The sequence below is a fragment of the Lucilia sericata genome, unplaced genomic scaffold, assembly GCF_015586225.1.
Source record: "Lucilia sericata isolate MDLA Ls3-8-SP2 unplaced genomic scaffold, ASM1558622v1 Contig000133F_arrow, whole genome shotgun sequence".
Classification (NCBI taxonomy): domain Eukaryota; kingdom Metazoa; phylum Arthropoda; class Insecta; order Diptera; family Calliphoridae; genus Lucilia; species Lucilia sericata.
In genome coordinates this window covers 145,212-160,174 of record NW_023994165.1, presented here as the reverse complement: position 1 = coordinate 160,174, position 14,963 = coordinate 145,212, and the positions used below count along the sequence as shown (strand labels likewise).

The window sequence follows — 14,963 nt, the reverse complement described above, 5'->3', positions numbered from 1 at the left end:
ATTTTTTCAGAATACAAGAACAATGCAAAGGATTGACGATAATTAACTTAAATAAAACCTGCTTTGAGAATAAGGATTCAAAAGACAAATTTTGACCATAAATATGGGCAATTTTTCTTAAAAATTTCCAAAAAAAATGTGAAATACCAATACACTTACTTAAATGTGACTTCATTAATTGTATAAATTATGTTAACAAGGGATAATACATGTATCCTTTAAACCCTTTTAAATATTATTTTTTTTCGAACCAGTTTACCTAAGAAAATAAGAGACGACACACTTTAAGTTAATTTCTTATCAATTTTACACCTTTTTCATATTTGATTGACATAAATAAAAGAAAAACCCGCAATTATGTGGCGCAATACATTTTCATCTAACAATGGGCAGTGAGTGTGGTTGGTTGGTGAATGGAAACGAAGATGTTTTGAAAAAAAGGGTGTTGATTTGTGGTCTTTGAAAATAATCCTTTTTTCAAATTGTGTGACTAAGCAAATCCTGTTTGACATTAAACAGAAAACGTCACGAAAAGAAAAAAATACATACATTTAATAAACTAGGCGGCGGCACCTTTAAAAAAAATAAATAAAATTGAAATGAAATATAAAACTGACACCACACCACACAGACCTTCTTAACAAAGGCACAGTTACACATATTTACTGCATATTTTACATATCTTTATATTTATTTAAAAACGTACTATTTCACTCGAAACACATCACATCAACATCTTCCAGAACGAACAGCTGACTAGTGTCCTTGAAATTGTTTTACACTTAAAAAAATTATTGGTTAAAAAATTATTGGTTAATCCCGATCTTACTAATAACTAACTAACTAACTAACTAACTAACTAACTAACTAACTAACTAACTAACTAACTAACTACGAACTAACTAACTAACTAACTAACTAACTAACTAACTAACTAACTACTAACTAACTAACTAACTAACTAACTAACTAACTAACTAACTAACTAACTAACTAACTAACTAACTACTAACTAACTAACTAACTAACTAACTACTAACTAACTAACTAACTAACTAACCTAACTAACTAACTAACTAACTAACTAACTAACTAACTAACTAACTAACTAACTAACTAACTACTAACTAACTAACTAACTAACTAACTAACTAACTAACTAACTAACTAACTAACTAACTAACTAACTAACTAACAACTAACTAACTAACTAACTAACTAACTAACTACTAACTAAACTAACTAACTACTAACTAACTAACTAACTAACTAACTAACTAACTAACTAACGAACTAACTAACTAACTAACTAACTAACTAACTAACTAACTAACTAACTAACTAACTAACTAACTAACTAACTAACTAACTAACTAACTAACTAACTAACTAACTAACTAACTAACTAACTAACTAACTAACTAACTAACTAACTAACTAACTAACTAACTAACTACTAAGTTCATACGTCAAATCCGAAGAAATACACCTAGTCCTCTATCAGACCTCTTGTGAGGTCCTTTACCTGAAGCTCAGGTGGGAATCGAACAAAGAGCCAATGTGCTAGTTTTATAGGAAGTTTACCTGACAAATGCAAAACTGTTCGACGTTCGAGGGCGCAATAAAAAATATGGGCGTTTCATTGTTCCAAGGCTACTCTAAATAATAAAACTATGTGTAGAACCATAGAAATCCTGTGGAGTGGTTCGAGGTGAGTACGTATTCTAAACGAACACGAAAAATTTCGGGTACACTTATACAAATTTGAAGTGAGGATTCAAACAACTATACGAAATGTGGAGAGGGCTGTTGTTAAACTATTGAACAATTTCTTTGGCATTGACAGGCATTCTTCAAAATTATAACCTAATATTTTGGAAACGATATTATTTCGGATATAACATCCAGGAAACTGAGATTCTGAACATCGGACTATAATACATTCATAGAGTACTATGTTAGGTTATGTTATCACAGGTAGCCAATGCGGCTTTACTCGGGTCCAAGTTAATCCCTTTGTAAAATTCCTGTAGGAGTACTATACTTATAAAGTTTCTTTATACAACAACTGGCCCGATAATATTTTTTTTGATTTGACGTAGTATACATCTTTCAATCAACCTAAACTAACATAAGCAGGTTGTTAATGTATCTGATATGTTTTATAGATGTAAGAACTGGATATGCTTCTAAGCAAGGAAGGTGTTAAATTAAAAATTTTTGGACATTCTGTGATATTAATACAAAATCCATATATGGTAGATAACCAGATATGGATTTGGTAGAGTTTGGGTCAATTATGGACTGAATTCTATGGATATAGTATGGTAGCCTACGTTCACCATATTTAAAATTATGATTCTTGGGTACTCAAAACTAACTACCCATCTACTTACTTTGATTAGCATTGCCTGCATTTTATCATTCAAGCGCTAATTCCGAGGGGATCTCTTAATGGCGACTATGTGAAATCACACATCTATTATAACACAATTGTGCTCTAGTTATCTTCCGATTCTGAGCCGATATATTGGTTATGGAACCACTAATCAGTATAATCGCAAAAGTCTTCTACTTAATTTGTTTTCGATGTCCACATAGTCGTTCAGTCCAATATTCTCTCAATTTTACATATACATATGTACATATAAATGTTTTCAGTGTAGATAATAACAGGCATTTTTGAATGTCATAATTTAAAATTAGAACACACCTTGTGTCCTTGCGGTTTAAATATGTATGCTGAAGAAGAAGAGAAAAAATTACAATAAATTTTATTAAACTGCTAAAAACAACCAACATACAACTTCCCTTAAAAACACAGACATAGGAAGAACAGCATAAAACGTGCAAAGGATCAATTTATGCCACAATGAACCAAAAATAAAAAAAACAAACATTCGATCATGTGTTAAAGATTTTTATGATATTTTTTTATATTTTTGGGCATTCTTGTGTATAAATTTACATTCAAACAACATTTCTTTATTAAATGAAGCCCTTAAAATCAACAAAAAGAACAAAACAAAAGGAATAAAAAGGAATCGTTATATACAAGTTTTGTATAATTGAGTAAGTACGTGTATAAAACAAATATAGAACCAACGAAATTTTAACAAAAAAAAAAAAAAACGTTTTTTTTTTTGTTATTTCTACAGGAATAAATAAATTTATGTAAAAAAATTCCTTTCAATATTTTATGTGTTATTATGATGTACCCAACAATATCTTGCAGTTGTAGTTGTGTATGAAATATTTAAAGTACTCATTCTTGTTGTTGTATTTACTTAAAAACTAACTTCCTTTCATTCATAACTAGTTCCGGTTGCTAGTTCCGGTTTTGTATTATTTAGTTTATATTTTTTCTTTTCTTATTTTTTATTTCTTCCTTTGGTTTATAAATAAATTTCAGCTGTTTTTAAAGTTATTTTTGGCACAAGTGCAAGACTGTGTCTACAATTCACAAATTAAAATAGAAATACTCACTTGTATTTGTACTTATATACAAAATGTGTTAGGCGGAGGACACGACATGTGACAAATTGTCAAATGGAAAATTTTTGAACGAACGAAAAAAAAAAATCCTAACAAAACATGTTACATATGCCTATAAATCTAAATTAACCCTCCAATAACTGTAATATGTACACGAGTACATTGTAAGTAATTGAACTAAAAATCATATGGTTTATTTCCCTTTTCCACAAACACATCAGCTGTTTTTATCCTGAATTTTGAGAACACACTCCACTATTACCATGACTCGTGTATATTTGCTTAATAAAAGGATCGATAATACTTATATACACACATACTTGATGCCGTCTCGCAGAGTTTTGAATATGTGTACATACAAATACAGATGTGAGAAAATATTTAGTAGCAATGAACATGTAATGAGTTTTTTTAGAGATTAATTCTCAATTTTCTCATAGAAATCAACTTCTTAATACTTGATCCGCTTTCTCTTGCTGGTCCCAGCTAGCTTTTTCTGCGGTTTCTACAGTTTTCCACTATTTTTACGAATGTTTAAAACGGATGGCATGACATACAGATTTGAAGGCAATTAAATAATTACCTTGGTGATCAAGATGGATTCAGACATAGATTGACAGTGGCGGGATGTCAACTAACCAATGTCGAGATATCAGCCCCAGTCCATATATCGTCTGGTACTAGCTCTGTTACTATTATATTTGGGCGCTCAACAGTTATAAATCGCCAGGTCAGGATAGTATTATTCCTGCGGAACTTCAGAAAAACTAAGATCTTGCCATTCCCTGGCTGTAACCGATCTATAAAGCTTGCCATAGGATGCTATTGATCCCTCGTATGTGAATGAAATGCAATGTGGTCTTTATGAACTATAGACCAATCAGCCTTGCGTATTTTCTTCTCAAAACTTTTGAAAGGGTCATTGATGTACATCCTAGACTAATTATTCCACCGGAATTAATATCTAGATCACAGCGTCCTACATCTAGGGCAAGCCTATTGAAACGGCTCTTCACTCGCTAGAGGAGAACTCTCTTATCTTCTTGGTCTAAGGTATAAGTAATGTCGAACCCATCTTTGCTGCACTTGATGGATTGAGAGTTGACCAACAAACTCAGACTTGTTTGTCGCGCTACACTTCGGGGTAGTTCTGAGTCCCCTTCTCTGGAATGTGGCTATGAACTCCTTGCTAACTGAATTAGAAGGAGAATTAAGACAGTCTCTTATGCTGACAAGCGGTATTGATATCAAGCCAATTCCTTGATACCATGTTGCATGGATTCTGTGAATCCGCTGAAAACTCAGCTTGTTGTTTTTACTAGGAGGTATTAGGTTGAAAAACTTTATATCTCCAAAGATGAACGGATTATGACTCAAGGCTACTGATCATGTAAAGCATCTTGAAGTGATCCTTGACAGTAAACTATCCAGGAATATGTATATTCAAAATTGAATAAGTAGCGCTAATATAGCAACCTACACGTGTAAACGTTTCAATCGTCATCACGGGAGCAATGAGGACGACGCGAAAGAAGACTCTGTTCACTATAATGATCCTGACCCGATGCCGATTTACTTAGCCCCCAATTTCACAATCATTATAAATGCTTATGACTCGTGGTCTGATTGTAAAAACATAGGGCACATACGAATAATAAAAGGTTTCGAATCCTTGCATGTAAATTTTGACTACTGCATTACGAAACCTTACTTCGATAAACGCATCATCATCCGGATTCCTGAGAGGAATTCAGTATCTGAATCCCACTCATCCAATGTTGTAATGTATGTTTACACTAAGGGCTCTAAGAGGAGTGCAAGAGTGGGTGGAATCAAATCCTCTTTTAGACCACCTAATTACTGTAGTGTTTTACGGGCAGAAATAGTTGCTACACACAGAAAAAAGATCGATTGGAAATCGATCACAGTTATAATTATTTGTTTACTATAAGAGAAAAATAGTTGTAGTTATTAAAAAACAATACATTCAACATATTTTATATAATTACAACTGAAAAAACATAACTGTGATGGAACTAGGGTTCGCCTAACTAGTAATTCAGTTAATCTAACCAACTTGAGCTTTATAAACGGTTATTTTAATTATATTATTTAGCAAGATCGAATTAAATATATAATTATTTGCTTTAACTGTAAATATCAGTACTTGTAATCAAAATTTTGATTATTAATGCCAAACATTTGTTTTTAGTTATGGTACCAAAATAATTCAATTAAATCTATATAAAGTTCGGTTATCTTGATAAAATAAAGAATAATTCGGTATTTCCAACCGAATTCAATATACATGTGATTAAGTTTACTTGACATTTAAAAAAAATTTAGTACTAAAATAATAAGGAAATAAAAATGAGCAAAATTTTATAAATAAAATGAAAAATTACAAATAATTGGAAGTTTTGCAGATTTTTACGAACAATTGTAAGTTAATAAAACTATTTCCTTTTAAAATATAGAGAATAAACATTATACGTTTATTTTCAGAACGCTGTGTGCCCATAACTACAATTGATCATCTTAAATTTGAAAACTGCTAATATCAAGATCATCTCAACTACAAATGTGTGTAAGCTGTGTAGTTTTTAGTGTTATATCATTACTACAATTCTTTTTTTTTTAATAGAAAAGCCAACGGAAACCTCCTTCCTAGAGAAGGAGGTTTCGGCTGGTGGAAAAAGGCAAACTGCAGCAAAACCCGCCTTTGATACTAAGCTCCTAGCAAGAAGAAGCTTGCTGCTGACAAGAAGCTCCATGGCTCGTGCTGCTGCTAAGTACAATAAAGTTGCTACCAAACCTGGCTCGAAGGTACAAAACGGTACCACGAAGGCTAAGGCTGTAGCTTTGTTGAAGGCTAAAAAGACTCAGACCGATATTATCAAGAGCGCTTTCATTACCTGTGTACGTAAGACATTAAAATTGGCCCGCAACCACAATTACCCAAGGAAATATATACCAACCATAAATTGCATCAAATACATCGATGGTTAAAGAAGGCTTATTTTCACCTGCCTGTGATTATGATCTGGTGGGCATCGCGAATAAGATTGGCATCATATATGTAAATTGTCATTTCCAAATATTTTATTATGTTTCTTTTCAGTAGAAATGTAGACGTAAACTAAAAAATATAAGTACGTTCATAAATACATTAGGTTTTGTGAATTAGTAAGATCTGTAACAATATGTAAATATGAAACAAGAAATACTGCAAAGTACGTTTTATTTAAAATATTGCAGTTTCGCGCTATCAATGGATTTATGAACGTACAGTAAGGATTGAATTTAAAATGTAAAAACAAATTATATGTACATGCATATCTACTAGGAAATAAAAAAAAATCAAATAAATATAAAACAATACGAGTATTTTTATTGGTTACTAATATTGATAGTTTCGGTCACCGTAACCGAATTGTATTTTAAAATAAGTAATTATGACAACTACTTAATCAATGACTTCAATCGATAATTCGGTGCTAACAACTTACCTGTGTTCTAAAAACATAATTTTAACAAATGAAATATTGGGTAATTGCAACCAATTTATGTGGTAGTTGTTGTAACCGACCAAATTCGATTGGAAACAAATTCGGTTGTGGCAACGAATCTGTTTTCTCTGTGTATCAAACAAGCGGCAAACTGGCTTAGGTTTTATCAAATATCGGGACATATGTATATATACACCCAACAAAGCTAAGATTAGAAATCTTGCGGTTATCTTCACGGTTAACCGAGGAAGGCCGGGTATCTCTGAAAGATATAGCAAAAGTTTCCAGGACAACGCGTATATGGGTTCCAGGACTGTAAAGCTTACGAACTCGTCATGAATGGTATTGCCTTACAAACTGAAAAGGCACTGGTTTAAACTAAGGCACAACAGGACCGCAATCAAGTGGGACTCTTAAATTGAGTGGCTACCCTTTATACCTAAACTTAGAATTATGATAGGAATCGAAACTTATGCTTAACTGCAAGGAAATAAATAAATCTATACTATTTATATCATCCCTTCTGTTGGCATACATATGAATGAATTAAATCCTAAGCAATTCTACCGTACAATATGAAATGTTTCGAAAACTGAAATATTCTACAAAAAATTTTCCATATCTTTTATATCATCAGCTGCCAAGTAAATTATTTTAGTAACGATTTTTTGTCCCAACTTCTCTTTGGTTTAACGCCTTATTACCGACAGCAACTCTACTTGTATTAAAACAGCTGTTTGAGGGGTTATTTCCAGTGGTTCAAGTGTCGCAAACACACACATTCAGTTATACAAATATATACACTATTCGTTATAGTTCTTAGTTACACACATGAACCGAATTTAACCCACCACCTCTGCTCAGTCTATTCGTATCACCTCTATAATCGTAGAATTAAAATCATAAAATCCATACTTTATAGCAAATGTTTCATATTGTACTCAGGGTTTATCGAAACACTAACAAAAATAATCTAATCGTATGAATTGGTTATGGGAAGGTGGTAAATAGTACATTTGACAATTCTAAATAAGATTTTTTTATGAACAAAAAATAAATTTTTATTTCGCCGAAAATTGTTTTATTTTGACTTGTAACGATAGTTTAGAAGCTTAAAATAAAACTAGAATAAGTTGTTATTCCCGTTGCAATATCCAACTGAATCTGTCTATAAGTTATAATATCTAAGACGTCTTTTATTTCTTATGAAAGCCAATTGCTCATGAATTTTAAACCGGTTCTTCCAAGTAAATGGATACATTACTTATATTGATTTAGCAATTTTGGTAATATGCTTGGGCATCTGAACTTATTTTTATTTATTTGTATTACTTTAGAATCTAAAATTTAAGTTCCTATATCTTATGTCGAATTTTGTTGCCATATTGGAATTTTGCAGTAAACTGCAAATGTCATTCTCTGCGAAGGACTTTATAATGAGATAGGGTCTATAATGGACTGATTCCAATACAATTTGACAGAGAGATTTAATTCCTATAGATCTTTTTTATATCGAATTTGTAACGTGCAGTTACAAATACTAACATAAAGCCCTAATTTTATCATATACTATTTACCATAATTAATAGTTTCCTATTATAATAGTAAATATTTTTCATCAGTAATAATTCCCAAATAGTTTAGTTGAATTTTTTGTATAAGAGATTAATGAATTGATGGACAAATCAAGCAAGAACCGAAATACCGATTAAGTTACAGTTTGTTCCTGGACAACAAATCGTAACTAGGACGAAGTTCTTACTTCATACCAATACCGTAACCTAAACCAGTAGTTAACCCACCGAGAGCCGAAGCATTTATCTCGCCGGATAATAGTCCATAGTTAGTCTTAACTATTAAACCGTAGTTAACCGATTAGAGCAGAAGCATTTATCTCATCGGATTGTATTCCTCAGCTAGTCGTAGTTAACCGACGAGAGCCAAAGAATTTATCTCATCGGATTGCATCCGTAGTCTCATTATACTATCAATAGTCGTTAGCCCACCGAGAGCTAAAGCATTTATCTCGTCGGATTGTATTCCTTAACTAGTCATAGTTAACCGACGAGAGCCGAAGAATTTAGTTAGCCGACGAGAGCCGAAGCATTTATCTCATCGGATTGCATCCATAGTTTAATTATACTATCAATAGCCGGCCGAGAGCCGAAGCTTTTATCTCGTCGTATTGTATTCCTTAGCTAATCATAGTTAGCCGATTACATCTATAGTCTTATTATATTATCGGTAGTCATAGTTAGCTTACGCGAGCCGAAGAATTTATCTCTTCGGATTGCATCCCTAGTCGTATTATATTATAGATAGTCATTAACCGACCGATAACCGAAGCATGTATCTTGTCGAATTGTATTCCTTAGCTGGTCACAGCCTAAACGATTCCTTGATAACTATCAACTAGCCGAAGGGAACCCGAAGAACTGATTTCGATCTTCCCGTGAAGAACTACATCCTATACATAAAAGACCCAAAAGGCTCTGTGGTGTAATAAATGTCAAAGGAAGCAGACCTCTGAAGAACCAGGACAGACTGACAGAGTATGAACATACCCCGGATGGAAACAAAAACTGCATCACACGTTTAAGCCATTATGTGCCTTATAGTAGTTTTCTGAAGAGGTACTTATAAGGAGGGCAATGCGGAATCGTGGACCGATGTTGGCCATATTCAAACCAAAACAAAATGCATCAACTAAAAATATTTTTATTCAATTTGAGCTCTCTATCTCTCAGACGGACGGACATCGCTAGATCGTCTTAGAATCCTCGAATTAATAAGAATATATATACTTTTATGGGTCTTAGACCCATGAGTACTTGACAAATTCTCACAAAAGTTGGGTAACAGAGTTAAAGCAATTGAGAATACACTTCTTTCAGTGGATCTTTCGAATCAAAATATCACCAAAAGATCTTCAACCCTAGCGATTTTGGTGGAAAGTTTTTTATAGGGTCCTATTTAGATTTAAGTTATTACTTAAAGGGGACCTTATAATGCCAAGGGTCAAATTTGGTACGATTTTCATAAAATATGATTTAGGGATTTATGGGGTCTATGTGAAATCATAGACCGATTTCGACTAATAAAGATATCAGATCCAAATTTCATCGAGTTATCTTGAAAATGGCTACCTTTATTTTAAAGTTTATATGGATGGAAGAAGGGAAGAATGTGAAAAAATTATTGCTGATAATAGATCCTTAAAATGAAATAAAATTTTTCTGAGAATTTTAAAAGAATCATCGGTTTCTATATATAAAAGAAATAAAGAAATGTGCCGCATATGTCACACTTGTCAAAAAAGACTTGACAATTAATGTGACACGCAACATATCGTTTGGGGGATTTTTATTGTTAAAGAAACACAACCGCAGAAACAAATTTAAATACAGTATGCGAAATAAGTATTCGAACATGAACAAATCATTTAAAGGAAGTAACTTGATAAGAAAGAAACCTGTACCACCTTAACAGGCTTAACAGTAATTTGTGTTCGAAATAAATAATGTACGAATATTAACATTGCGCACTGTATTGGTCTAAAGACATACATACATCTTTAATTTCCGCGCAAAAAAGCCAGTGAAAGTGACATTTTCTAAAATAAAATAATAGGGAACGAATAAGCAAATATACATTCAAACAAATGTACCATAAATACTATAAACAATTTTGGCACGTGTATTAAACGCCTACAAACATTCTATGATTTGAAAAAATTTAAGAAGTAGCAGCAGCAGTAGCAACAAGAACAAAAATTGCTTATGAGAAATTAGTTATTTTCGCACGAGTTCTCAATTTAAACTTTTGGACAATTGACAAATGCGATATGACATGACAAAAAACAAAAAATAAGAAATATTTCAAAATTCAACTATAGATTTAAATAGAGCAATTAATTTCTCATCTGCATTGTTGTTAATGTTTCTACAGATGTTTCATATTTATATTATATCTCGTATTTTTTTGCCAAAGAATATTTATGAGTGTTTGATTTATTTTGCTTTTAGTTTGCAAATTTTAGCCTTTTAAATAGAAATTTTTTTATGATAAAATAAAATAAAATAAAATAAAGTTTTCTATATGTCTTCTACTAGTGTCATATTAATACCCTACACCACTATAGTGGGGAGGGTATTATACGTTTGTGCTGATGTTTGTAACGCTTAAACAAATTTGTCCTACACCCACCTTATACCGATCGAATCAGAATCACTTTCTGAGCCGATTAAGACATGCCCGTCCGTCTGTCCGGCTGTCCATGTAAACCTTATGCGCAAGGTACGGGCGACAATTTTCAAGATAAAATTTGGCCCATAGTTTTTCGGCACAAGGACTATGTCTATTGAAAATGGTTGAAATCGGTCGATTATTTCACCTAGAACCCATACAACCAGACCTTCCCATTTTGGGTTTTTAACTCATAACCACGTCAAATATACTACTATCCTACCAACAATTGACACAACTAAGTTTTATATAGGCATAAATGACCATGCCAATTTCCAATTTCCGTCGTTTGACCCTAGCTCCCATACAAACCCCAACTTAAAAAATATCTTCAACGTCCAAAAATTTACTAGTAACCATTAGTATTGCGATGAAATTCAGCATAACTAACCTTTATATAACTTTATATATTAACAAGATACATCGGTGCTGGGCGCTATATAAAAGAGTCATAGGCATGAAATGGGGCCTTAGTCCTACTATGACACATTGGCTCTATAAAAGTGTAATTCAACCAATCCTAAGTTATGTTTCAATAATCTCTTGGACTGCTTTAGACAAAAAGTGCAATATCAAACTACTACAGGGAGTTCAGTGTACATGCTGCTTGGTTATAAGTGGAGCCACGAGCAGGCACCAAGTCAACCAAGGCTCTGGAAACAATGCTAGATATTCCACCCATTGAAACATATATAAAATATGAGGCGGCACTCATAACGAACGGCTCATAACTTTAGCGGTTATAGGACACGTCATCAATGTATACTGGACATATTGGAAGGCTATACACAATCATCGGACGTGCCCGATCGCATACCAGAAACAAAATATGTATGTCGGAAACTTTGAAACGCTGATCCAAAATAGAATGTATTGGTCAAGCGGAACTTTAGAGCAAATACCAGTAGGTATCCGTTGCTACACGGAAGGCTCTAAATTGGGAGACAAAGTGGGCTTGGGTTTTTATATTGAAGACCCAGAAACAGAAATATACCACCGTTTACCTAATCAAAACACTAGCTTCCAGGCAGAAGTCCGAGCATTAACGGAATGCGTAAATTAGATTAGAATAAATATAGCGCCCACAGCGCTTAACATATTTGCCGATAGCCAGAATGCAATTAGGGCGATATCAGGTGATAAAGTTAAATCTAAAACCGTATTGAATTGTAAAAAAGCTCCAACCGAATACTCTCCCAGAGGTAAGGATCACATCATATGGGTACCAGGCCACTCGGGAGTAGTCGGCAATGAATGAGCAAATGTAATAGCTTTAAAGGGAAGGGAACTCGATGCAGTTAACCTGACGAACACAAAACCATTTGACTGAGTGAACCTAACAAGAGCAGGACGAGAAGCCTCCTTAAAATGAACAAGTCTGAGGTTAATATGATGTTACGTATTCTGAGTGGACACGCAGGATTACGGGCACACCTATACAAAATTGGACATGCGGATTCCGACGAATGTAGAGCATGTAGAGAGGACAGTGAAACTCTGGAGCACTTTCTTTGCCATTGTCAGGCTTTCGCCGAAATTAAATCCAAATATCTTGGAAGTGATATTATTCAGGATATAATATCCCTCACTATAACTGATTGGAAGATTCTTAGGAATTACGTCCAGGAAACTGGGTTTCTGAACATCGGACGATAATACATTTAGTGAATACTATATAAGGTTTTTGTTTTTACCAACAAACATTTTCCATGAAAAGGAGTGCACAATAGGCCTGATAGTGGCCTAGGTGTATTTCTTCGGATTTGATGTAGATACATCTTCCTATCAACCTAACCTAGTTTTATGTACCAAACAGTCATTCAATTTTATAAGGATCGGTTCATAATTTATCCTACCCCCCATATAAGGTACCCTTTTGAAAATTACTTTAAAACTCATAATTGTCTTAAAATTACAAGCATAGCGATGACTTGTTTTATACGAATACACATCGCCTTATGGTGGTCAATTATGAACTAATACCCTTGTCCTTTGAAGTCCGTCCCTAATTTAAACGTTCTCGTGAATCCAGTTGTTTTCAAAAGAACAAGCCGCTACTTATTACTACACGTAGAGAAAAAACATGGTTCAAAATGGTTACTGCAACTATCCCATGCTTACTGTAACAATATATTGTTTTCAAAAACATATACTTGTTATTTTAATTAGATTTTAACAATATTTTAGTTACTGTAAACATTTTCATGTTCCAGGCAATTATAAATTTGAGTATAATTCACTGAATCATAATTATTTTTACAACAACTAAATACTGATAACAAGGAAAACATATTCTGTTATTAACAACCATTTAAACTTGCAAATAACCATAAGATGTTATGTTATATAACCATTGTATGTTATGTTGTTATAAATAACCATTATATGTTATGTTGTTATATGTCTGCTGATACATCAACAAATTAATACAACAACAAAACTACTTTTTCTCACACAGATTACTTTTTCGTGTGTGTTTTTTACGCGACAATAAAATGAGTTGAAATAATTCTCATTTGGTTTATAGCATTAAATGTATAAGTATTTCAGTTTGCATGGAATAATGTAGTTATGTTTTTGTGAATCAAATTGAAATTTGCGAAGTGTGTTAAGTATTATAAGTATGTTATCTTTATTTATATATATATATATATATTTTTTTTTCCTTTTTTTAGAAACTGTAATTTTACTGATTCAGTAAAATTTATTTTGTTTTCGATACATATCTTTAAACGAAATTTTGAACACATTGGATCATAATATGATCATGTATAACAATATTATTATGATAAATAGAAAAATATTATGATGAAATATTTTAACGGTATTTAATCATAATATGATATTTTAAATTTTTTACAATAACGATATTATGTTTAGACTAAAATCATAATTTTAACCATAATATGTTGCTCTTAGAACATGGTTACCACAACCATGTTTTTTCTCTGCGTGTAGAAGTCTGAGTAGGAGGAGTTAGTGCTGATTATATGTAAACCCTTGAATTTGGAAAATACTATTTGGATTTTGTAGGTCTATGAAGCAGCAAAAGGATATCTAGAACTGCAAGTTCGCCAGTGATATGCGAATGAGGTCACTTATGCCAATCGCATACACAAGTTTAAGTACGGAATACTATAAACTACTGTTGTGGAGATCATCTGCTCTCCAATCCTCTTCCTTTCTTTGGAATCATATGACTTGGTCCGAACCAGAGAATCTATTTTATCTGGTACCACGGGAACTGGTAGCCCGCAGGGCAAAGTTTCAGATTTTGTCTTGCTCTAGTTATTGGAGAGGTAACATCGGGGTCTCGTAACTGCCTTAAACTACATGCACGCAGAGAAAAAACATGGTTGTGGTAACCATGTTCTAAGAGCAACATATTATGGTTAAAATTATGATTTTAGTCTAAACATAATATCGTTATTGTAAAAAATTTAAAATATCATATTATGATTAAATACCGTTAAAATATTTCATCATAATATTTTTCTATTTATCATAATAATATTGTTATACATGATCATATTATGATCCAATGTGTTCAAAATTTCGTTTAAAGATATGTATCGAAAACAAAATAAATTTTACTGAATCAGTAAAATTACAGTTTCTAAAAAAAGGAAAAAAAAATATATATATATATATATAAATAAAGATAACATACTTATAATACTTAACACACTTCGCAAATTTCAATTTGATTCACAA

General features: G+C 32.5%; 1 protein-coding gene across 1 annotated transcript; it reads left to right on the top strand.

Moving 5' to 3' along the window:
* The first annotated feature begins 385 nt into the window (after positions 1 to 385).
* LOC119600991 lies at positions 386 to 6,504 on the top strand. Its single transcript, XM_037951600.1, has 2 exons — positions 386 to 392; positions 6,140 to 6,504. The coding sequence occupies exons 1-2, from the start codon at positions 386 to 388 to the stop codon at positions 6,502 to 6,504; spliced, it is 372 nt and encodes a 123-aa protein (XP_037807528.1).
* Positions 6,505 to 14,963: the final 8,459 nt, after the last annotated feature.